This window comes from Diadema antillarum, unplaced genomic scaffold (genome assembly GCF_040938485.1).
Source record: "Diadema antillarum isolate AM-2024a unplaced genomic scaffold, OU_Dant_1.0 seq00000321_RagTag, whole genome shotgun sequence".
NCBI lineage: Eukaryota > Metazoa > Echinodermata > Echinoidea > Diadematoida > Diadematidae > Diadema > Diadema antillarum.
In genome coordinates, this window is record NW_027271340.1 from 2,028,551 (window position 1) to 2,055,142 (window position 26,592).

The 26,592-nt window shown below is 39.3% G+C and overlaps 1 protein-coding gene across 1 annotated transcript in view; it reads right to left on the reverse strand.

Annotated features, from left to right (window-relative positions):
* Positions 1–242: 242 nt before the first annotated feature.
* The window catches only part of LOC139730564 (lysophosphatidic acid phosphatase type 6-like), a 38,170-nt gene continuing 11,820 nt past the window's right edge, over positions 243–26,592 (reverse strand). Inside the window, exons 6-8 of the mRNA XM_071641416.1 lie at positions 15,590–15,777; positions 2,769–2,937; positions 243–408 (exon numbers count right to left, since the gene is read on the reverse strand). Of these exons, the coding sequence (XP_071497517.1) occupies positions 289–408; positions 2,769–2,937; positions 15,590–15,777 (477 nt within the window). The 3' untranslated portion in view covers positions 243–288. The remainder of the gene's footprint in view (positions 409–2,768; positions 2,938–15,589; positions 15,778–26,592) is intronic.

A 26,592-nucleotide genomic window follows, 5' to 3' on the forward strand; every position in this document is an offset into this window, starting at 1 on the left:
TGTCTGTCTGTCTCTGGTTCTCTCTTTCTTTTGCTGTCTGTGTGTCTCTCTGTTTCTGTCCATCTGTCTGTCTGTCTGTCTGTCTTTTTTTTTTCTCTCTCTATTTTTACCATCACATACTTTTTCTTCCATTCATCCTTTCTCTCTCTCCCTCTATCATAATTTCCATGTACCATTCATGTCTTTCGGTATTGCATGATACTGCTGAAAATGAAAAGAGACTTTGTCTTACCTTTTCTCTCTCTCTAGTCCTAGCTACATTGGGTTGCTCACAGCTCTCCACTGTCGTCAATGGCTCAGTTTGCATGCATCGACGTAGTCTTCGTTTGTGTACGACACGGGGGCTATCAGCTCTTTGAACTTCTCCAACGGCAACAGCGTCTTGCCAGATTTTAACATCTTCAGCTCCTATGGGGCACGGAAAAACTGCCAATAGTATTCAACAGAGCTTAGATATATGCAGCCAGCATCAGCAAAGTAGGTTATACAGTATAACCATGTATATAGAGATTGGCAGATCTATGGTACAAATTAAGATAACAACTTTTATAGTGGTATGAAAAAAAGACATTCAGTAAACTTTTATTTCAATAACATCAAGCTTAGCTTGGTTATCATTATTCATCCTTTGCAGATTAAATACCATATCACAGTTACTGAAGGCAGCTGTCTTGAATAGTTTATAGGCAACCTGTTTGCTATAGTTACTTTGATCTTTATCTTTACTAGCTGACTGCAAACATGTTTGATAATAAACAAAGTGTTGAGAAGATAGACAGATCAGTTGATATGATAAGAAAAAAAGGAGAATGATAGAAAAGTGAGAGAGAGAGAGAATACAATGGAAAAAATAATAACATATTAAATGTACACATAAATGTAAAGAATTCCTTTATACAGAAGTCCTTCTTACAGATCTTGACTTTGAATCAAGAAAGGATGCCACAAGAGGGCGCTATTACACATATCTACACAGACATCCATTGAGACCTGCATTCACAAAATGGCTTTATCCACAATGTAGGCCAACATTTGGTGAAACTTTCCTGGTTAGTTCATACAAGGCAATGGTGTGATAAAAGCTGGGCAGGCAAGGGAGACTAGATGTTAGATGAAGAAATGCATCAGAGCATTTTTATTTTGTACAAGCGGAAATTTTAATGTGATCAATTTTACATGCTTGGTCAGGTCAGATGAATTTCATGTGTTTTTAAATTGGCAAATGGTTACAACAATTGAATGAGTGCTTCAAACAGCTCACCACTGTCACAGCAGATAAGGGTTATGGCAGCACATACTAAGGTAAGCAGAAACTGGTCTACATTACCACAGCAAATTCACTCCTGCTACAGGACTAGCTAACATGGAAAAACCACAAATAACAAAAATGCAAAACCAATAAGCAAAACATTCACACACTGAAGTTTTTGTGGAAGTTCCATGTCGCATTTGCACATAGCAAAAATTTATATTCTTACAGTGTCAACATTAGAATAGGTAAAGGAAGGGTATATATAACATAACAGAGCATACATGCATAAGATATAAGGAAATGAATATAAAATGGGCCTTAGAATCTCTGCAATGTGATTTGTCAATAGTCATGCATTGATTTTTACTGATTCACACTTAACCATGCGTCCGGTGAAATCTGAATGCATGGCTCAAGTCTTGTATACTATAGATTCTAGTGTTGTAGGTATACCAGAGGCATGATGGGGAAAAAGGTTGTATTTCATGAATTTATGGGCCCATTTTATACCACGAATGATACACAGGCCTATTTCATGGATCAGTGAGAATTAGATGCTCTTGTTTAACTTTGGAACAGTCTAAAACCCATGAGTGCAGCGAGTGGGTTTAAACATCCAATTCTCACCGATCCACTCTGTCCTGTGCATCATTTGTATATATAGACAGATGGTTAGTGCAGATGACAGACTAGCTGGTAGCTGGAAACAGATTGCTAAAAAGATGGGCAGATCCCTACAAAGAACAAAGAATTGCCAGATGGGACATTGTTAAACCATGAATATTCGCACCCATGAAACTTTCACAAATTTCAAGAATCAAGATTTGTGAGACTACAATGCATATATGAAATTTTCTATCTACACTATGCATTGAATGCCAGTCGCCAATTCCTGAAAGTAGTATCGTTGCGAAATTGGCCGTCGCCTCCAATTCATGCAAGTTTCATGACGCAAATGTTTCTGATTTTATAGTATGGCAATAGGTATGAGCTGAAAAAAGGAGAGAGAGAGAGAGAGAGCTTTAGAAGAAAAGAGTGCATCTGGGCCCTGTTTTATGAAGAGTTACATGTATAGTTGATTATATAGTTGATTTCTATGGTAAGTCTATGGCAGCCTGTGTGGTAAGGAAATTCATAATCGATTATATCTTTTGATAAAACGGGCCCAGGGGGGCATTTCATGAAGGAACTTGTCGGATAAAATGTCCGACAAGTCAATTATATCCGACAAGTTCAGAGAAATCAGCCAATCAGACTAAAGAATTTCTCAAATCCTGTCGGATATAATTGACTTGTCAGATATTTCATCCGACAAGTTCCTTCATGAAACGCCCCCCTGGGGGGCATTTCATGAAGCATTTTTGTCCGACAACTTGTTGGACAAATTTGCTCTCAGCCAATCAGATGCAAGGATTTCAGAAGCTTTTAACATTTTGTCAGACGAAATATCTGACAAAAATGCTTCATGAAATGCCCCCCAGGTCTCAAGACGAAGGACTGACAAAGAGAAACTGACCTTGCCCTGGTACACTGCCCTGACGTAAGACTTTCCCTTCTTGTCCTGGTAGAGTTCAAAGATCACTGCCGCGGTCAAAGGTGGCCAGACATCATCGTAGGCATCCAAGGCCAGGAGGATGGTCATCAGAGTGGTGTCATGGCACGAATTCAGGTGAAGTTTGTAAGAGCTGATACAGGAAAAAGACATGAATTGTGGTAAGAATGGTGACACGGCATGAATTCAGATGGAATTTGTAAGAGCTAATAGAAAGAAAAACGTGAATTGTGGTGAGAGTGGTGACATCGCATGAGTGAGTTCAGGTAGAGTTTTTAAGAGCTGATAGGAGTAAAAGACAAGGATTGTGGTGAGAGTGGTGTCATGGCACGAATTCAGGTTGAGTTTGAAAGAGATGATTGAGGAAAAGACCACTCGAGTGGTGTCATGACATGAATTCAGGTGACGTTTGTAAGAGCCGATAGAGGAAAAAGACATGAATTGTGGTAAGAATGGTGACACGGCATAAATTCAAATGGAATTTGTAAGAGCTAATAGAGGGAAAAACGTGAATTGTGGTAAGGGTGGTGACATCGCATGAGTGAGTTCAGGTAGAGTTTTTAAGAGCTGATAGGAGTAAAAGACATGGATTGTGGTGAGAGTGGTGTCATGGCACGAATTCAGGTAGAGTTTGCAAGAGCTAACAGAGCAAAAAGATATGAATTGTGGTTAGAGTGGTGAAATTGTGTGAGTAAGGCGGAGGTTGTGAGAGCTTGGGGGAAAAAAATGGCATAGCAACAGATGTCCACAAAAATAAGCAGAATGAGCATGTGGAAAGAATAAAACTTGCCTCATACTCATCCATTCATACACGTGTTAAATTATGTGTTATTTTGCTATTTTATCTATTCTCCTTATATATTCTTCATATCATTTCACAAGTGTGACATCACAAATTGTTGTAGCTTTCTCATACAGCAAAGACTACATATGGATTTAACCTAAATTTTAAACATTTATAACTATTAAGTGGATTTATTGTGTGATTATCCTTCAGCTCACAGAAATGTTGTAGTCATTCTTCTTCATTACTGAATGTTTGGGGTAAATTCAACTTTCACTAACCTGTTGCTTCTATTGAAGTATCATAGTTTCCAATAGATGGTATAGGGATGGTATAGTTTTGATTGAGGTGGGGATTCAGGTTTTAACTTATTGCAAGATTATTAAAACCCATTGATATATAGAATTTTATTCAAAAGTGCATAGAATTCTAAGAGTACTGGTAGTTCAAAGTTTATTTGATGAAAATCAGTTTTGAAATGGCTGAGATATCCAAAAACAAAATAAAATAAAGCAATCCTAATAAAAGGTGGGTCCCATCTTTTATTAGGATCACTTTGTTTTAAATATCTCAGCCATTTCAAAACCAATTTTCATCATATAAACTTAGGAATCACCTTAGAATTATATGCTCTTTCATATTTCATGGGAGGTTTCTAATCATCTCAAAAAAATCACATAAAAACACATTGGAAACCTGAAGCCCCATCTCAACAGAAAATGTACTGTCCCTTCAATGCATGGTTCAACTGGCACCCACAAATAAAGGTTAAATCATTTATAAAGAAATATATGCAGGCTTAACGAGTAAACATGTATTGATTGACTAACTTCAAAAGCATAAATATGATCGATTTGATTTATATACATTAATAGCAAAACAGCCTGCTTCAAAATTTGAAAATTTGCTTTGTACTTCAATATGCCTGGGTGAGTAAGACAGTCATCCCAAATAGAATTTCTGAGAATAAGAGACTATCCCACCCAACCTTTCAAACATTGTTATAACCAGTCTTTGGGTAATCATGGCAGAATATATATTGTTTGAATTGAATCATACTAGATATTATCTCTGCAAACAGGAGTGGATGAAAGATGTAGCAATGATTCTTTCCAGAGGGATACACGGTGAGGAAGTGACAAATTGCTATGGGAACCGATCCTTGTGGAAACCATAACACAGTGACCGATCGCTATGGGAACAACTCCTTGCAGAAACAACAACTCTTTAATAGACTGGTCATCGCTGCCGAGAGATACACGTAGCTCTGAAGACTGAATTCCAGTTGACAGATTGACACTTTTCATCAAAATATTTGTCAGATGAGACATACTATCACGTGGCTTCCTTAAGCTGGTATCTCACTGAGCGGCGAACGTTTGCGAACGTAGCGAATTTGAGATTCGCCAACTTTTCTGACGAATGTTTGCGAAAAATCAAAGTTCGCTTCTGCCATTAGCGACAGTTAGCGACTTTTAGCGATGTTTAGCGACAATTAGCAACACTTTAGCGAATGTTTGCGATAGTGTTTGCGAACACAGGTGGCGACTATTAGCGAACGTTAGCAAATGTTAGCGACAATTTTGCAAATGTTAGCGACAATTTTGCAAATGTTAGCGACAGTTTTGCGAATGTTCTTGGACCTGGAAAAGTACCAGGCGATTGCGTATAGTAAGACCCATAAAGCGACATAAAACCTTCCACTGAATTCAGATCTCTTGTGACAACCGTTCAAGATGGATTTCCAGGATATGGAAATAAATTTCTGCCAAGAAGAGGCTCAAGGTGTTGCTATCCTTGAAGAGCTGCTTTGTCAGGCTGCTGCTACAGCTATTCTCTCTAAAAAACGAAAGAGTGAAAATGTTCACTCTTGAAGAAGTGAATAACAGAAAAGAGTGAGTTTCAAGTGAAATTAGAGTGATTTTGGAGTGAAAATGTTCATTTTCACTCATTTTGGAGTGACCTCAGGGATCACTCCAAGATTTTCGAGTGATCCCTGAGGTCACTCCAAAATGAGTGAAAATAGATATTTTCACTCAAAATTCACCCCAATTTCCCTCAAAACTCACTCTTTTCTGTAATTCACTCCTTCAAGAGTGAACATTTTCACTCTTTCTTTTTTAGAGAGTTGTGCAGCATAAGAGAAATAAAATAAAGAAAAACAAGAAAGGAAGAAGAAAAGAAAGAGAGTCAGAGAGTGCTTCTTGCAGATGACAGACTTTAGTCAATATGAAAAGCTTTTGAAGCAATTACAATCATGATGGAGATGTCAAGAGCTTCAAGAACTTTCTTAGAGTGGAACCTTGTCTGTTTCAGAAGCTTTTACATAGGAACCATGTGGTTACTTGTTCGCTAGCAGTGGCGAATCATATAAAAATGTTAGCGACACCGTATTACAACCGTTTGCGAATTCTTACGTGTGTTTTGCGAATGTTTGCGAATGTTTGCAACTGTTAGCGAAAATACAAATTCGCAAAGGTTCGCAAAGAAATTTTGAACATGTTCAAAATTTCTTTGCGACAAGAAAAACTGTTTGCGACAATAAAAACCGTTTGCGAACTTTCTTGCGAATGTTAACGAACCTTTTGCAACCGTTCACGAACCCTGGCGAATTCCCAAATTCGCTACGTTCGCAAACGTTCTCCGCTCAGTGAGATACCCCCTTTAACCCTTTATGTGCGTAGGCATCTAGTTTAACTTGCCATTCTTAAAAAAAAATAAAAAAAAATCAGCACTCAGCAATCAAAGCAAACTTTGTCCTAGTTGTAATGCAGGGCTGCCAACTCTCACTCATTGAGAGTGAGACTCACTCATTTTGGTCCTTTCTCACTCTAAAACTTTATTTCATTTGCATGCATTTCAATTGATCTCACTCATTTTGACTCCTAAATTATAGCATTAGCCTATGGGAGTCTCACTCTCAACTAGTTTCCAATGTTGGCAGCCCTGTGTAATGTTAGCAAGTCCATGCACTGTAGGTGCATCAATGTGCCTCAGTCCAATAGGAAGGCCACAGTGATACAATAGGGATAAGAGGGATTAGATAATCTCCAGTCATTGACAATAATATTTCAGATACCAATGCCAATTGTTGGAGAGAGCCCTCTAGTGGCATGCCAATTGGCAAACAAGGCACAGTAGGAGCTAAATGACATAAGATGTTACACAGTCATATGGGAAAATAAATTTGTGAGCTGTATTCCTTAGTAGTAATCCTTGGAAATTACAAGATTTTGGCCTACTAATGCAAGGTCAATTTAGATGAAACTGACTTCTGGATTGTGCCTGCATTGTCATCTTTTGACAGATGCGTAAGAAAGGCAACTAGTTGAGTTACCACGAGCAAGCAAACTTCACTTCCTGGAAACTAAATCTGAATTTCACTTGCCCTCATGAGTTAACACTAGAGAGAAAAGACATGGCTTAACTTTTGAGACAAAGGAAATCAGACAGATTCCTATATACCCCCATACACACTATGTGTGGGTGGGATTGGAGTATGATAAAACAGGAAGCATAAACAGGACAATGCTTTTGAACAAGCAAGAGATGAATCAGAATATAGTATACATGTATACAAATGTCAAGTACTCTGTACAGGTGAGTGACTTCCTGAATTCAGCAGTCCAAACTTGTTTTCATATATTGTGATGATTGTGACATTGAAACAAGCTAGTGCTAATCTAATCATTAATCTGTCCTTTTCATGGCTGCATCATCATCATAAACATTCCCCCTAAAAAAAGAAGAAGAAAGATATAAATATGAAGAAAAAAAATAGTCATATACTGAACGACATGTTTAAATCTGTTGATAGCATAACAGTATTTCAAATTTATAACTTCGATCATCACATGACAAGACATAATCATATGCCATAAACATACAGTCTATAACACATCTGAAAGTGATAAATACATTACAAATATCACTGTTAAATCAATTTTTGACTTTTGTGGAATCAAATCCCGAAAGGTCTGTACAAAAAATTAAAAAAAAAATCCTAGATTGTACACATGTATCAACTAGAACTCCTTCATGAAGATGGATTGTGTACCAGCAGAGTTTATCATACATCATGACTTGCACACTGACATTTACAGACCCAGGGGATCTGGGAAGTGAAACATTTCAGTCCCATCAAAAGAAAAATCTAGTTGTAGCAGGATAACAGTTCTGAAACATACTATTTCTAGTGCGGACATATACAGTATGTTTACATGAAACATTTTTAGCCCTGCCCTGGGGGAGATTGTCTTTGGAAAGCTGGAAAGACAAACATGACTTAGGACCTATTTCACACGATTTTGATCAACTGTTGTGAATTCATTCACAATGTATACCTTATCACTCGTTCATCAGATTATTTCCAAGGGGGAAAAATCATGAGACCACATATTTCAGAAGTACTTTAAAGACCATCAAATAAAAATTGGTTTTATGATACTACAGTCTCCCACCACTGTACAAAATCCTATCCTATTTCTGAGTACCGGGTACCTCCAAAACATTTGATTAATAACATCATCCAGCTTTTCAACTAATCGATTCATATGCGACATCTTAACCCATTGAGGACGGGCTGATTTGGCTACAACACGCATTTCCCCTAGACACCTGCCCGAATATACTTGGGACTTGTCCTCAACGGGTTAAGATATTGTTACACAGAATCAAGAATAAAATTAATAAAGAACAGATCCTGTCAGCACAGTTGGTCATGATTGAATCTTTTACATTTTTATATGAATAGGTGAACTACTTTAAAGTGTAGGTCAAATCTGTTCAATTTCTAATCTGTAAAATCTCTATTTATTGATGAATTCATCAAACAAAGAAGGAAAATACAAATTTAGCAATAAACCAACATATGACGTTATGAAGATGTGTATTGATGGTGTATCCTTGTAGAGGAAACTCCACATGATGTTCAAATTGACACCAATAAATAATATAAAAAGAAATGAAATTGTGAGAGTTTAAATAAAATTGGTAGAATATACAGTATACAAAAGTTACAGAAATTCTTAGTTTTATATCTCTATGAAACACTAGCACCAAACGCAATCACAAATGCAAGGAAGACATTCAAACTAAACTCTTCATGAGATACAGCTGTATCCTTCATGAAATGAACTTGAATAGAAAATATCATACAACTCCTAACACTTTTTTTCTGAAGTTAATTCAAGTTTGCACCACTGACTTTTTATAGCTGGAGAATGGTTTAAACACTTGCTAAAAAGTTACAAAAAGACCTTCATAACATCCTTCTTCAAACTAATAAAAAGGTTATGAGGCAGTGATATAATCACTTCATCTAATTTGCATATTACATAATTGGGACTGATACCCCTGTTTTGTTAAAATGATAAATTTTGATATTAATTCACTAAAGTTCTTGTCAATGTTTCATGCACAAAAGCATGTCTTAATTGATTCATTCCCTTTACTCATTCATTCATTCATTTCATCTGCTATTTATTCAGCTAATCATCATTCATATGGTGGTAGATTAGAAGTTATTATTAGATCATTGTTCATACAAAGCAGACTTGTTGTAACTAATCTGCAGTACTACAGAACAGTACAAGGCTATGTACACCAGACAGTCCAGCAATGCTTTAACGACTATCCAAAGCACATGAAAAGAGGTTGGAAATGCTACACAATTGCTCTTCTAAATGCTGAATAGCCCTGCTTACTGTGACCAAGCAGTGTAACGCCTAACCTTCATGGTATCTGCTTCGATAGCACCAAAAGAATATAAATGAAAATGAACAGATTTTTTTTTTTCAATCTATGGTTGGAGTGTTGCTGTAATTCACAGCAACTGTACAGGTACAGGTGTATAGTGACTGGAACAGTGAGTGGTAAATGCCAGTTTCATAACTGTGCCAATTTTCAACTGTGGATTCAAAATCTTGCATTCAACTCACACAGAAAATGAGTCAAACACACCAAACAAACCGCCCTTATCTACTGAAAAGTGCATTACACAATACAGGAATCTTCCTACTGGAGTAAAAATGGGTACAAAATATTGCATTAAGAAGCTACCACACTTGTGTACAGAAGGGTTCCCCCGGTCAGAAAAATGCTTTAAATATCAGTATCAAATATCTCTTGTCCGTGAAATTTCACAGAAACTGGGGGGCGTTTCATCAACGAGTTCGTCGGAGGTTTTCACCGACGAATTTGCTATCAGCCAATCAGACGCAAGGATTTACACTGACAACTGTTAAAAGCTAATGAAATCCTTGGTCTGATTGGCTGATAGCAAATTTGTCGGTGAAAACTCCGACGAACTTGTTGCTGAAATGCCCCCAGGGGGGGCGTTTCATCAACGAGTTCGTCGGAGATTTCACCGACGAATTTGCTATCAGCCAATCAGACCAAGGATTTCATTAGCTTTTAACAGTTGTCAGTGTAAATCCTTGCATCTGATTGGCTGATAGCAAATTCGTCGGTGAAAACCTCCGACGAACTCGTTGATGAAACGCCCCCCTGGACTGGTGTGAAACTTAAAGCTTACTAAGTCCAGTGAAGAAGCCTACTCCGTCCACTCTTTCCTGACTGCAATCATCCCCTGAATCTGGGAATATCTTACCATGGCAAAAAGACCAAAACAAAACAAAACAAAACAAAACAAAACAAAGCAAAACAAATGAAACAAATCCAAAGCCTGAATCCACATCAATGACCCAAAATGCCCTGTTCTTAGACAGAAAAATCTTTCTAATCCCACATGCTGGTTCGAATTCTACACATCACGTAGAAATTCTATTTGTGTTTTCAGCTGGAACGAGAAATGGACCTTCATATCTTACAGAGATATCATATCCTACAGATGGCAGATGACATCAAATCAACACTCTCATAAATACTGGATGCCATTACTACATGTACAACAAGGCACTAAAACAACTTATCCTTAAAAATCGTTACACAAAGCAAAATGAGAATAAATTTTCACAACACAACAACAACAACAACAACAACAACAACAACAACAACAACAACAACAACAACAACAAAGAAAAAAAATGGAGGTGGTGGAGACAATCATAAGTATGTGAACAACATGAAGTAAAGTAGTAAAATAAGTTTTCATACAAGGGAACTGGTGCATGGAGTGGAAAATGAGGCTTCATATTGTATCATTAGCACAGCTGGAAGGTGACATGATCCGTGTAATTTCCAAAGTTTTGCCTGCTGCAGAAGTGGTGGCTGTACTTCATGCATGCACAGAGCCTAAAGCCTCAGTTACACCGGAACTAAATCAGCTGCGAATCCACCTGAATACATGTATTCGGGTGGATTTGGAAGCATTCTGTTCTCCTTCCCCGCATGGGCACAAATTTGGGAGGGAGTCTGGAATATTCGTGGAGGGATTCGGCTCATTTTGAAATGTTTAAAACCAGTCAAACACCCTCCAAAATACTCCTGAATGTGGCCCCGACAAATTTCATGCAGGCAACATTCGGGATGTATTTGGGGAGAATTCGGGGAGGCATTCAGGGCATTCTGGGCAGATTTGGGCCTATTCGTATCATTAGGGGAGTAACTGCCCGAATCGTCCAGCCAAATAGACCCAAATATCAGAAATAGAGCCGAATCTGCCCAGAATGCCCCGAATACCTCCCTGAATCCATCCGAATCGTTACCCAAATACAGAGCAGAATACAGGCAAGTGAGCCAAATAGGCCAGAATACGGCCAAAAAGCAGCCGAATAGGTCAAATGAGCGGCCAGAATGACCCGAATAGCCTCGCTAATATAGCCAGATTGGCTATATGCGTGCAGGCAGGCCTCTGCTTCATTCCGCCTGTAGCACCTGACTGGAAATTCAATGGCGTATTCTGCGCATTTGGCCATATTCGTCCCGATTCAAGTCGACATTCGGCTCTATTTGGCTATAATCAGGGCATTCGGGCCACATTCGGCTCTATTCTGGCCACATTTGGTTCAATTCTGGCCATTACCCGGGTTGGCATTCGACTTTATTCGGGATGCCAAAAAGTGATTCGGGTCAATTCTTGGCGATTCTGCTGTTATTTGGGACCTATTCGGAACCTATTTGTCTCTGATTCGGGGAGCTCCCAAAATTTGTTCAGAAGAATTCGTTTCTGGTGTAACCCTGGCTTAACTTGCATGGGGGAGCATTTTTTGCAAGGTTGGGGCTCATATTGTTCTGGTATGATTCTTGATAATCCAATGACAACCCTACTCTAACAGTAGATGTTGCAGGAAGCTGGCTTGACCTTGTTATTTCGCCATTGACAATATTGACAACCTCTCTGTACAGAGTGTCATGGGAAATTTGAAGCAGCGATCCTACAAGAATAAATGTGGACAGCTACTAACTTATAAAACAGTACATATATTTGTATAATTTCTCGAAATGCTCATTGGTAGTTCACATTATACGTTACAGAGATATGTCAGAAATATGTTCTTCTAAAAGGAAGTTCAGAATTATGCTGAATCAGTAAAAATGAATCAGTGATACTGTTTAAGAAAAAAATGCTATGAGGTAATGCAGTTATAATGAAGAAATGCTTTCCTCTTTAATGTTCCTGTTTGCAATAAAAGATACTGTAGGTGTGCGATTACCACTACTAGTGATTTTTTTTTTTTCATTTTCTAATTAGATATACTATTGCTACGGATCTTGAAAAAATGCATGGAAATAGAAACACAAAAGGCACTTTTTTTTTTCTAAATATTGATGAACAGCCTTTCAGTAAACATCAGAGTAACTCAGTTTGCACTTTCACTTTTTTTCCTCTCCTTAACTCCCCGTTATCAGATGATCTAAGTCCCTAGGAAGTACTTTGGTTGCAACAGGTAATTGTTCACTTTGGGAATTTCCTGCCCGTTAGCATGCAGTGGCTCTGTTTAAGGTCGTGTAGGCACAGTTTCACTCAGTTACTGGTCCCTTGTTATCAAAATAAAATGACAGCTAAAGGTTGCAGTCTCCCTTAAAAAAAAATGTATGTCATGTATTTCTAACTTTTGCTCATTGTTTTTTCCCCAGGTGTAATTTGGCTCACATTTCAAGTTACATGTGCACCATATCTTTAAGAAGGGATGTGAGGAGATATCTGGAAATATTACGTATTCCTCCAAGCTCCTTTTCCAGCTCATGTTACACCGTACCCAGAGCAATGTCACAAACATAACTTTAAACAGAATTTAGCCTAATGTTACCATGCCTGTATTTTAGCACTGCCTCAATTTGCATCAGCTGTGACTGCCCGCGGAATCAAACTATTCTTATGTGCCATCGATTTCAATCCAAACATTTTATCAGCCACTTTGTTGCTAGATTTTCAAAGTGATCAGAAAGAGGTCATTATGTAACAATGTGATTTTTAGATGTCAATTTTTCTCTTTTCATTTTCTATTCTCTAGTAACATATTCTCGTAATTAAAAACATTCTTCACAGAATTCACACAATTACCTTGTTAATACATTAATCCTTGAAATTACATTGCCCTTTGACCTGCGACATCAAAGATACATTGCATTTGATAACTCTACCACAGTTTATACCTACATGATATTACAGTCACACTTTGTCAGACATTGTTTCAGTTACTACAAATCTACAAGAAATACAAACAGAATTTGAGCTGGAGCTAAGACTGTCATCATAACTGAAATGTACAACTGTATGCCATAAAATCAGTTGTTGCTACATAAAGACAAGATTGGACAAACTTTTGGGTTGTTATGGAAAATGCTTTGCTCTCTGGTTGTGCATGAAAGTTAGATATATAATAACAGAAAATTCCCATATTAGGTAAAATACGAGACTGGAGAAATCATGCTACCATGACAGCAGAACTTGTTGAATGGCAAGTCACAAGTTTACTGGTATGTCACTCAAAAGTCAAATCCCACACGGAAGCATGTCTGTCAGTGTTGCTTGTGCAATGGAAGTTACATCTTTTCACAGGTTTAGTCTCTGACCTACGGTATATGCTTTAGCAGAATGAAGTGGCCATATCGCATGCAGCCACACACAACTACACACACACACACACACACACACACACACACGGCAGATAAACATAAACACTGAGACATATTCATGCACATGCTCATATCAGGGCAGGCTATAGAACACATACATTTGTATTTAAACTAGAAATGTCGCTTTGGCGACTGGTATGCCTCCGCCATAATGCATGATTTTCCCAGGTCTAGATAGTACATGTGGACAATGTGTGATTACATTTTCACAAAATTGGCAAAATATTGAAATGACAAGTTTGTCACAAATGTGTTGAATGTTCACCTTCCTTGACCTACATGTAGGTTTAATTGGATGAATAGGAGAGCATGTATCTAGGGATTTAAGGACTTTAACTTGACTTTGACCCATTCATACATTTAGGCATTGAGTAATTTTCAAGGTACAGGTGTGGAGAAAAAGTGCAATTTCTGAATTGAATAGTAAATTGTTACAATTCTCATCTGGCCCTTGACCCTAAAATTCATAAGATAATCACTTTCAGGTAGAACATGCATAATATGTACTAAGTTTCAAGATAACTTGAGCCACTTCCGAGATATGGAGGAAAAAGTTAGTTCAGCACTTTCACTTGATCTTTGACCTTTTGACCTTTGAGGCGAAAAAAGAAGAAAAGATTTCCAGAGAATTTCTATTAGGTTACACATGCATACACCAAGTGTAAAAAAAAATAACCCTGCTGTCATTACATAAATATGAGGGAAATAATAAAATTTTGAAGTGTTGCACTTGACCTTTGACCCCTGACTTTTGACCCCATGAACCCTACATTCTCTAGATAATCACTTCCAGTCAGTACATGTATATACTATGTTCCATGAAGATACCTTGAACAATTTTCCAAGGTACGGAGAAAAAAAAGAAGTTTTAATATTTTTACTTGACCTTTTGACCTTTGACCTTTGACCTCATGACCCAAACTTTCACCAGAGAATCTTAATTGGGTAATACATGTATACACTAAGTTTCAAGAAAATATCTTCAGGCATTCAATAGATATGGTGGAAATAGTGAAATTTTACGTATTTGACCCTGACCTTTTGACTTTTGACCTTTGACCTCGTCACCAAAACTTTCACCAGAGAATCTCGATTGGGTAATACATGTATACACTAAGTTTCAAGAAAATATGTTCAGGCATTCAATAGATATGGTGGAAATAGTGAAATTTTATGTATTTGACCTTGACCTTTTGACCTTTGACCTTGAGCATGTGCACCCAAAAGTTGATAGGCACAACTTCACCCCCTAATACACATACATGCCAAGTTTCATTAGGATACCTCAACAGGTTTTGATAGTTACCTTGTCCACAAAATTCATTACGGATGGACGGAAGGACGGACGGACGGAAGGACGGACGGACGGAAGGACGGACGGACGGAAGGACGGACGGACGGACAACCCGAAAACATAATGCCTCCGGCACCACTTCGTGGCGGAGGCATAAAAACATGTTTACTGTTTTCTAATCCCACATGTGCAAGAATGCATGCAGGATTAAAGGGATATATTGAATGGCCCATTATTTTGTTAATTCATACTGATAATACAGTGAAGGTGAAAGTACTACATCTGTGTTTCATTCCACTGGCTCCAACTTTTAGAAATCTCCAAATAACAGTAAACAAGGTACTTAGTTCCTCCATTACTGACAAAAAGAATGATTTCAAAACATTCTTATAAAGAAACCAATGAGAAGAGAATTGTGCACTTGTAAGTGAAATCATTGACTCGTCTAGGTAATATGCACATATGTTTTGCAATTGCTGCCCCTGCTTTGGAAAAACATTGTTTACTTAAAAATTTAAAATCTGAGGCTTTTATATTATGAAATTTTTATTATCATAATCATTTAACATTTACTCTCTGTACTACCATCAACTTGACCACAGGATGGAGTTTCCATTTAGGAGAATACTAAAATCATAATGTTATATTGTGGCAATTCACACTCACATTTCTTTCTTGCAGACTGCATCGAGCGTTTGCGTGAGATAGTGCATCGTGGGTCCCGCTGAAATTCGAATGATGTCCTTGCTGAGGGCATTACTGCCCTCTATCAGGTGTCTGCAGAGAACTACCGCGGACCTGTCGATGAGGTCCAGGACTGGGAGTAGATAGGTGGGCACATCAACATCATGTTCCTGGATATCAGGAAAAGAAGATTTCTTGTAATTACTATATCAATACCGTAACAACAGAGTTTAGTTAATCCAATTAGTTCACTTAAAAAAAAAACACAAAACAAAACAAACAAGGAAAAGTAGAAATTACGCGGTGCGTAATATATGTCCCCGCCGAAGTAGCATTTAGTAGCAAAATGTACAATAAAGGTAAAAAGATCAAGGTCAAAGGTCAAAGAAGTCAAAGGTCAAAATTCTATGTAGAAGTTTTGAAGCCCTCACCTAGTGCCATCACATAAAGCAAACAGAATCGAAATCGGGTTAGAAATGGCGAAGGAGTAGCATTTTGTAGCCAATGTACAATATAGGTAAAAAATCAAGGTCAAGGGTCAAAGAAGTCAAAGGTCAAAATTCTGTGTAGAAGTTTTGAAGCCCTCGCCTAGTGCCATCACATAAAGCAAACGGAATCGAAATCGGGTTAGAAATGGCGAAGGAGTAGCATTTGGTAGCAAAATGTACAATACAGGTCAAAAATCAAGGTCAGAGGTCAAAGAAGTTCAAGGTCAAAATTCTGTGTAGAAGTTTTGAAGCCCTCACCTAGTGCCATCACTTAAAGCAAACGGAATCGAAATCGGGTTACAAATAGCGAAGGAGTAGCATTTTGTAGCAAAATGTACAATATAGGTCAAAAATCAAGGTCAAAGGTCAAAGAAGTCAAAGGTCAAAATTCTGTGTAGAAGTTTTGAAGCCCTCACCTAGTGCCATCACTTAAAGCAAACGGAATCAAAATCGGGTTAGAAATGGCGAAGGAGTAGCATTTTGTAGGCAATGTACAATATAGGTCAAAAATCAAGGTCAAAGGTCAAAGAAGTCAAAGGTCAAAATTCTGTGTAAAAGTTTTGAAGCTCTCACCTAGTGCCATCATATAAAGCAAACGGAATCAAAACCGGGTTAGAAATGGCGAAGGAATAGCATTTTGAAGCAAAATGTACAAAATAGGTCAAAGGTCAAGGTCAAAGGTCACAACTGAAATTCTGTATAGAAGTTTCAAAGCTCCCATGTAGTGCTATCACATAAAGCAAACAGAATCAAAATCGGGTTAGAAATGGCGAAGGAGTAGCATTTTGAACATTTTGATCACACAGACGCACAGACAGACGGACAGACGGACAGACGGACAGACGGACACACACACGTACGGAGCCCGTTTCATAGTCCCCTGCTCGAACTCGTTCGGCGGGGACAAAAAACATTCATGAAGGATTTAGTCTACTCACTTACATGATATACACTTTACTACTACACCATCACATTCATGAGTTCAGTTTACCCACTTCTATTACTACTACATGTACACAGTCATACACGAGTTCAGTTTACTTTAAACCTTTACTATTGAATGAATACTATCACAGAAATATATCGATCACATGAGATTAACCCTTAAAGGCATAATTTACCATTTGCAGATGAAACAAAAACCCAGCATAAGTGCTTTAAAATAGTTCTAAAATGTGAGTTAGGGATATCAAACAACCACTGTGAAAATTTAAAATCAGTAAAATCGATGTTAAGTATTGTTAAATACATAAAATGTGAACAATAGTTATAATAAAAAAGTTTCCAGACTAAAACCGCCTACAGTTACGGCTTCATGAGAAAAATACAGATATCTCCTTATATTTTAGGCTTTATCGCGAAAAATTATATATGACAGGATGTTTTGTGGTACAACAGACCTACACATATATGCATTAAATGTCATATCATGTAAATTTTTTTAAATCACTGTTCCCAAAGGTAAACAGGACCTTTAACATGCTTTGTTCTGCGATGGGCATATCCCTGGAGTTTTGTCTTTGACAATTGCTTCAGACGTCTGGACACTAGCTGTCAATGAATAGAGATGACCTACAAAGCAATCCCCTATAATCCCTATTCTGTCACCGAGGTTTCCTTTTGGACTGAGGCACAGTGTTACACCTGTGAGGGCTGGCTAACTGCCAAAATACCTGTCTACAGGTCGGTCAAGTTTGGATGCTCTAACTTAACCCACTGGAGATGGACTAATTTTCCTATACTACATTTACTAGTAATTTTTTACACACTTCCAATTTACCCCAGCCACAGAATCCAAGACCAGTCTTCAATTCTGAGTTACACTACAAGGTACTGTACGATGTGGGTCAAGTTTAGATATTCTGCTTACTGTAAAAGTGGATATTTTCGCGCAACTAATTTTTCGCGCTGCGGGGTAAGAAGAGTTTCGCGTGTTTTCAATTTCGCGGAATCAAGACTTCAACTACTGGAACATACAGCCAGCATAAATATTTGCGTGCTTTTATTTTTGCGCTAGTTTCGGATTGCACGATATGTGCGAAAATTTCAACACCGTGAAAATTTCCACTTTTACAGTAAACTATGAGGTACTGAATGAGCTGAAAAATTTGCAGTGATTTTCATGTGCTAGTATGGTACTTTGAATGCAGAACATACTACCTTTTTTATGAACAGGGAAGCACTCCATAAAAACAAATCAGTATGTGTACTAGTACTGTTATATGTTGTAACTCATTCTCATATTCTTATTTTGTGAAAGGTGAAGTTATCAGACCCTCACAACTGCTATAATTAATATGCGCAAATGGCTGACAGGTAGCAATGCATGAAAATACCTGTACGTGAAAAGTTCAGAACAGAACTTATCTGCTGAGGAGGACACCCAAAAACATATCACTCTAATTACCAAGAGCGGGTCTGAAGAAAATTTTTCATGGGAGAATTTGTGAATTTTCTTATACAAACCCCACAGAGAGCTGGTCAACTTTGACAATTGTTAACTTCACAGGGCTTGACATTAAAGGTGGCCTGGTGGCCCAGTGGCCACTAAAAATTGATGTCAGGCCACCAAACTTTCAAAAAGGCTCTCCTCTAGAGGACTGGTCAGGCAACTTAGATTAAAAATACAATTGATTCTAATGTTTCCTTTTATTTTGGGCTACTTCATTTCTTCTTCGGGCCCAAATATTTCAGATGCAAAGATCTTAGTTGCCTGAATGGGCCAACAGAGAAAAAAAGTTATTAACAAGCCCTGTTTATGTGTCTGATTCCCCCCCCCCAAAAAAAAAAAGAAAGAAAAAAAACGAAAAAAAAACTAAAATGAAATAAAAATAAAAAACAAAAACAAAAAATTCACTGAACTACTTTTCTTTTTTTTCCTGTTTTCATACAAAAGCAACAGATATCTGGATGGAATTTTCTTTTGAGTCAATCCTGCAAAGCAAAATCCCACCTCGGGTGTAATAAAGTAACAGCCCTGCTCAAAGGCCATTGATACAATAGGGACTGATTGGATTACATAATCCCCACTCCTAGACAGCTTGTTTCAAACAACCTGTTTTGATCAGTGAAGAAAATGTAACAACAGTGAGGTGTTGATTGTCCTTTGTCAAAATGTGGCAAGGGTCGGGACTTCATAAGTCACTTGATCACATTGGTATAAATGAATGTATGTCCTGTGAAGGTGGACTATTTTGCAAAGTTTGCACTCAACGATGCTAACACAAAATCAAGAAGACTAGCAAATAGTTTTGCAGATGTTGTGATATGTGCAAAGGTAACCTCATTTATGAAATTATCAATAAGTGAAGTTTACTGAAATGGCCCATTACAAAAAGTTAAGCACATGGAAATTTCCACTTTTAGAGTACAGTATGTATGTTTGTATATAAATGAATATATGTAAATGCTCGTATGTATGTGTGTGTGTAGTGGTGTGTTTGGTAGTATGATATAGTACATGAAAGGATAAGCAAATCTATTGGCAGCAAGGGGAGGGCAGATCGAACCTCCTTTTGCCATTAATACTGCACAGCAAAACAAAAACAAGATGACCTTCTAGCAAATGTCTCAGCTTTGTAAACAAGTTAGCTGATGTTTGTATGGAAAGGATGGAGCCAATGGTAAGAAAATACATCGTACATAAACTGGGATTGTGGAACTTCACCTGAACAGCTGATCAGCACTCTATTATATGTGATCCTGCATCACAAAACCAACAAAAAGTCCCTAGACACCACTATGGATTTTTAGTTAAGGGCAGACTCTAAGCTTTGAAATGATGTATGATAGCTCAATAAGCCAGTTCGTAATTGGCTCATGTACACGTTGGTACAAATGACCTTTCTTTTTTCTCAGTTGGTTAGGCACTTCACTTGTTTTCAAAGCGACATAATGCATAAGCTTGCCCGACGTAACAATGCATGGAATTCATATTCAAACAAAGAATGAACTTGCGTTTAGACCAGGTGACCAGAATGGCCAATTGACATTTCAGGAGGCATCCATTTCATTGTTTTGTATTGAATGCATGAACAACATTTTCTTTTGATATTGCCAAATACCACGCAGGCTTGCTGTCAGGTGGATGTGCTGGCAAGCACCATCTATCAATATAAGGATATATGTGACCCGCGACAACGGTTTCAGGCAAAAGTCGCAAGAGCAAATTCCCTCCTAGGCGGGGTACAAAGATTTTGACCATTATTTTTGTCGATTTAGGTTTTTTGCAGAAATCGAATCTTTGATATGTTTTCTACATCTACACTAAATTTCATAGCATAAGACTAACTTTTTCCTATCGAAAATGGAATTTTAAGCACCCTATGTTGGATCGCACTCGTCAGTTTCGAGCTTCTTTCGAACGCCGCGCCAATATCCCCAGTGTTGCTACGGCGCAGGGACTCGCATGCGATTGGCTGGTGCGTCGCATACATTTACATAATTCGGCTTTCGGAGACACCAGTTGCAGCGTTTGGGGAATGCTTTGTCCACGCGTGCACGACTCGACTACACGCTCCATTGTTCTTGCTATAGTGGTTTATATACGTTCGCTCTGTAGTGCGTGCTCTTCGTTTGGCTTTCTATCCAAACTATTCTACCGCAATGTTCGACAACGGAAGTGCAACAAAAATCATGTAGCATGACATAACCGTGTGAAAAGAAAACTAGATATTCTCAAATTTGTCTACTTGTACATGTAGTAAAAATTATGACAGCAGACTGACTCAATGGAAGGTAGATGAGAGGAAAGGAGCGGTCACATGTGACTAATTATATTCAAATACTACACATCAAGATCGCACCAAACTAACGAGTCGTGTTTGTTTGTTTGTTTGTTTCAATTTAATTATGTTACGACCAAAATCACTCTGAGAATGATCGCACAAAAGAACACAATCAACTGATGTTCAGGCGGTTTATTAACAATGATATTGTGGGTACAGACTGGTAATCGGTTTCACATCAGTACAATAATGATCACGAGAAACAAATATAAGTCAGTAATGGAATCACTTACGTACACATTACACGCAATATCCCTGGAAATGTCCAAATACGATGCTCGATGCACAAATGAATGATCCGCGATGCACCGATGAATGATTCCTCCGACGTAAATCCAAACGCGCAGGTTGTGATGATCCTCGGTATAAATCCGGGGTAAAAATCCAGGATATACGTCCACAATAGATCCACGGTAGAATGTTCACAGCGAAATGTGCAAAATCCAACGACCACATCCAGTCGATGCGTTGAATGATGATTCACTTTATATTGTCCAGCTAGGAATCCAGCCCGTCACAGCTTTGCCGTAGCAATGTCCATTGACATTAAAATATGGAGTCCAATGAAGGCACATTAATTCTCTGCAGGCAAAATGTCTCCCAGGCCTTATCTCCACAAACATAACAGGTCAGCAGGTAACACAGGACTGACTATAACAAGTCGCTTCAGAGCCAGAAGTGACGTAACTCTCAGAGCAGAGGTGTTGGGTACTCTGCCTACTGCAGAATTCCTCTGGCTTATATACTATCCATTCACCCCCTTCTAGCACATTCTATAACTCTCTCCAACCTACTAGCCAGTCCAAGTTCCAGGAAACCTGGATGACTCACTGCCTAACTATGTACAAAACATCATTACCAAAATTAACTACCAATCACATTGGGCTACAGGGACAGTGCCTCACTCAGCCAAATATGTTAGCACTTCCCAGAACTTTCTGGAATGGGTGAAATCATTCTAGATTGAGTGAGCTATAATGTATTTCCTGCTACATGCATGTACTGTATAGCTACATTGTATACCACCTAGAAAATTCTCCACTTATCTGGTCAGCCTGTATGTACTATATCTATACCACATAGAATGTTCTCCATTAATCTGGTCAACCTGTGTACATACACATTAAAACAACCATGCATACAGTACATCATACATGTACATAACTACTAGTGTGTACATTTGTGACACCATCCCCCATGGGAAAAAGAAAGCCTTGCTGTAGCAAGGGTTTCTTTTACCTTCACAATTTCTCATTGTTATTTCCAACGAATGTGAGGTAACATCCAAATCAAGCCACAATAACCACATACTATCACATGTCTTTTGGATAGCTGTATTCATTCCACGTTCTCTTTTCATGGATACCATTTACAATGATATTGCTTGGATTCTCGGAGCTTATACAATCATATCAAACTGTTTTGCACACATTAATGAAACACATACACTGGAAATGATATGAGGTGAAAACTTTTCACCTTTGATACTCTCTTCATGTTACACTCTTGACAGAGCGTCGGCAATTATATTGTTTTTGCCTGCCACATGTTTGATTTTTAGTGCATATGGCTGCGTCATCATGCTCCATCTGAACAACCTGTTGTTCTTCATTTTGAACCGGTCTAAAAAGACCAAGGGGTTGTGGTCAGTATAGACCGTGATCTCCCCTTTGCTATTTGTCAAGTACACTTCGTATTGCTGGAGGGCAAGGATGAGACTGAGAGCCTCCTTCTCAATGGTGGAGTACTTCTTCTGGTATGTGTTCAATTTTTTGGAGAAGTAGCTAACTGGTCGTTCAGTGCCTTCTTCATCTTCTTGGAGCAAAACCGCTCCCACTCCTACATCGCTAGCATCTATTGCCACCTTGAATGGCTTTGCGAAGTCAGGAGCTGCCAAAACAGGCTCATTAGCAAGGACTGCCTTTAGTTTCTCGAAGGCTCTTTGACACTCATCAGTCCAGGTGTACTTTGCCTTGCCCTTCAGCAGGTTTGTTAGGGGGGTGACTACTGTGCTGAAATTTGGTACAAATTTCCTGTAGAAACCAGCCATGCCCAGAAATCTGAGCAACTCCTTCTTGGATTGGGGGATGGGAAAGCCTAGTATAGCCTCTACCTTGGCTTCTCTTGGCAATACTTGTCCCTGACCGACTACATGCCCGAGATACACCACTTTGGCCTTTGCAAATTCACTCTTTGCCAGATTAATCACCAATCCAGCCTCCTTGAGTCGATCAAAAAGTTGCCGCAAGTGTGTAATGTGCTCCTCCCACGTGTCACTGTACACTAGGATGTCATCAATGTATACTACACAATTGTCAAGTCCCGCAATGATTTGGTTTGTCAGCCGTTGGAAGGTGGCCGGAGCATTTTTCATGCCGAATGGCATTACTTTGCATTGGAACAAGCCATCTGGTGTAGCAAAGGCAGAAATCTCTCTGGCTTTGTCGGTCAAGGGCACTTGCCAGTATCCCTTTAGAAGGTCTATTTTACTGACATATGCAGAATTTCCGACCCTGTCAATGCAGTCTTCTAGTCTGGGAATGGGGAAAGAGTCTGTTTTCGTCACGGCATTCACCTTTCTGTAATCTATACAGAATCTTTGAGACCCATCCGGTTTGGGCACCATGACGATTGGGGAGCTCCAACTGCTTTTACTAGGTTCTATTATGTCATTGTCCAGCATGTATTGAACCTCTTCCCTTACTTTTTGCAGTTTGCTCGGGTTTAACCTGTAAGGGTTTTGCTTGATAGGGTCAGCATCTCCTACATCAACATCATGTACAGCCAGAGGGGTGCAGCCTGGTTTGTCCTTACACAATTCTTCGTACTCATGTAACAGACTAGTCACATCTTTCCTCTGATTTTCAGGTAGGTAGTTCAGTGCCTCATCTACTTTCCCTAACATCTCTGAGTTAGACAACCTGGCACTAGAGGGCTCACTTCCATTCTCATCTCGAGCTTCTCCCTCTTCATCTACTTCTTCTTCTACCACCTGGGTTACACCTACTGGCTGACTAGCCTTTCTCTCATAGTACTCTTTCAGCATGTTTACATGACACACCCTCTGATCTTTGCGTCTGTCTGGCGTACTGATCACATAGTTCACATCATTGAGTTTCTTTTTGACATAGTACGGGCCACTGAACTTGGCTTTCAGTGGTTCACCTTGTATGGGCAGCAGTACAAGAACTTTGTCACCTGGGTTGAAAGTTCGGGCTTTGGCATTTTTGTCTGCCTTTCTCTTCATAGAGTCTTGTGACACTTTCAAGTGTTCCCTAGCTACCTCACAAGCCTTTGAAAGCCTTTCACGAAACTTTGACACGTAGTCAAGTAGGTGGACCTCATCATCCTCAGTCATGAATTTCTCTTTGATGAGCTTCAGTGGGCCCCTGACTTCATGACCGTACACCAACTCAAATGGGCTGAAACCCGTCGACTCATTTGGGGAGTCCCTTGTTGCGAAGAGCAGGAAAGGGATGCCCTTATCCCAATCCTCTGGATACTCCTCACAAAATGCCCTAATCATTGTCTTTAGGGTCTGGTGGTAGCGCTCCAACGCACCTTGGGATTGGGGATGATAAGCTGACGACTTCAGCTGCTTCACACCCAAACGATACATCACCTCTTGAAATATGCCTGACATGAAATTTGACCCTTGGTCAGACTGCACTTCCTTGGGCAACCCATACCTAGTGAAAAACTGCACTAGAGCATCTACCACAATCTTTGCAGTGATATTTCGCAATGGGATAGCCTCTGGAAACCGTGTAGACATATCCATGATTGTCAAGAGGTACTTATGACCCGACCTAGTCCTAGGCAAAGGTCCAACACAGTCGACTAGAACCCGACTGAATGGTTCTTCAAACGCAGGTATCGGAATCAATGGCGCCGGCTTCACTGAATGCTGTGGTTTACCAGCCACCTGACATGTGTGACAAGTCTTGCAAAACTCAGCCACATCCACATTCAACCCCGGCCAATAGAAATGCCTCATGATCCGATCCTTTGTCTTTCTGACGCCTAAATGGCCGCCAACTGGTAACTCGTGAGCAATCCTCAAGATCTCATTGCGGTAACTAGGAGGGACAACAACTTGACGGACCACCGTCCAATCCTCATCAGCTGGCCTATGGGGAGGTCTCCACTTCCTCATCAAAATGCCATCTTTGACATAATAGCACTCAGGGACCTTTTCAGCCTCAGCCTCAGAACACGCCGTCTGAGACAAGCCTTTCAACTCAGAGTCTGCCTGCTGTGCTTCAACCAAGGAAGACTTGCTAAACAGCCCATCACTGTTAGCCTCGGAGCCTAATACAGCAACCCCATCATTCAGATCCTTGAAAAAGGTTTCTGCCAACCAAACACCGGAATTCTCCTCCACATCAACAGAATCCGCATCATCTTGAATAGCTCTACGAGCCTGAGACCTAGTCACAACACAATCTGGGAAAATCCCAGGAAACTCCTCCTGCAACTGCTCAGTTTCAGCAACCACCACTGGTTTATCCGAAACAACTGGAGACGCAACCACCTTGTCTCCAGCCAAGTCATTCCCCAACAAAAAGTCAATGCCTACCATGGGCAACTCAGGAACAACTCCAACAGTGACAGGACCAGAAACTAGGTCACACTTCAAATCCACTCTATACAGTGGCACTGACATATAACTGCCATCAAGAGTCTGAATCAAAACTTTTGCATTCACTGCACTATCTGGTGGAAAAGTCATACCACCATCCACCATCAATGACTGAGAGGCCCCCGTATCCCTCAGGATGACCACTGGCTTACCTGCCTCACCAGAAGTACATGGGGTCACCTCACCATCAAACAAAAAGCTATGATAGCTCTCATCCACCTGCTTCATCCTATCTTTGAATTTGGGAGATTGACTTTCAATGGCCTGTGTTTCACTGAACGGGACACTGTTTTCTGGTAGGACACTTTTTGACATGACAAATCCCAAGTCCTTCTTTGTTTTGTTTTGCAACTTCCAACACTGTGACTTTACGTGCCCTGTCTTGTTACAGTGAAAACATTTGATTACATTTGCCCTTGTACTGGACCCTTTGTCAGATTGAGGCTTTGGTGCCGATGAAGTTTCAGAACTTGTGCCTTTTTCAGGACCAGCATTCTTTGGATTGCTCGAATGAATTTTGTCTCTCTTATTTCCAGAGAAATTCCTGAAAGGTGGTCTGTTGTCATTTCTGTGGGTCAGCTCATACTCATCAGCCATCAAGGCTGCTTTATGCAAACTTGTCACTTTGTGATCATCCAAATGTGACCTCACACTGAAAGCAACACTCTTTTTGAATTCTTCCAAAAGAACAACCTCACGTAGGTTATCAAAGTCCTGATCCACTTTCAGGGATCTGTACCACCTATCAAACATCATTTCTTTTTCACGAGCAAACTCAACATGTGTCTGGCCTGGTTTTCGGTACGAATTTCTGAACTTGTGTCTATATGCCTCTGGCACCAACTCATAAGCATTCAATACTGCTTTCTTGACTGTAGCATAGTCACGTGATTGCTCTTCAGAGAGAGATGAGTACACATCGGCTGCTTTGCCGACAAACACACTTTGCAGGAGCAAGGGCCAAAATTCCTGTGGCCAGTTCAAACTGTTAGCCACCTTCTCAAATGACACAAAGTATGCATCAACTCTGTTTTCTTCAAACTTTGGCACCAATCGAATGTTCTTGGC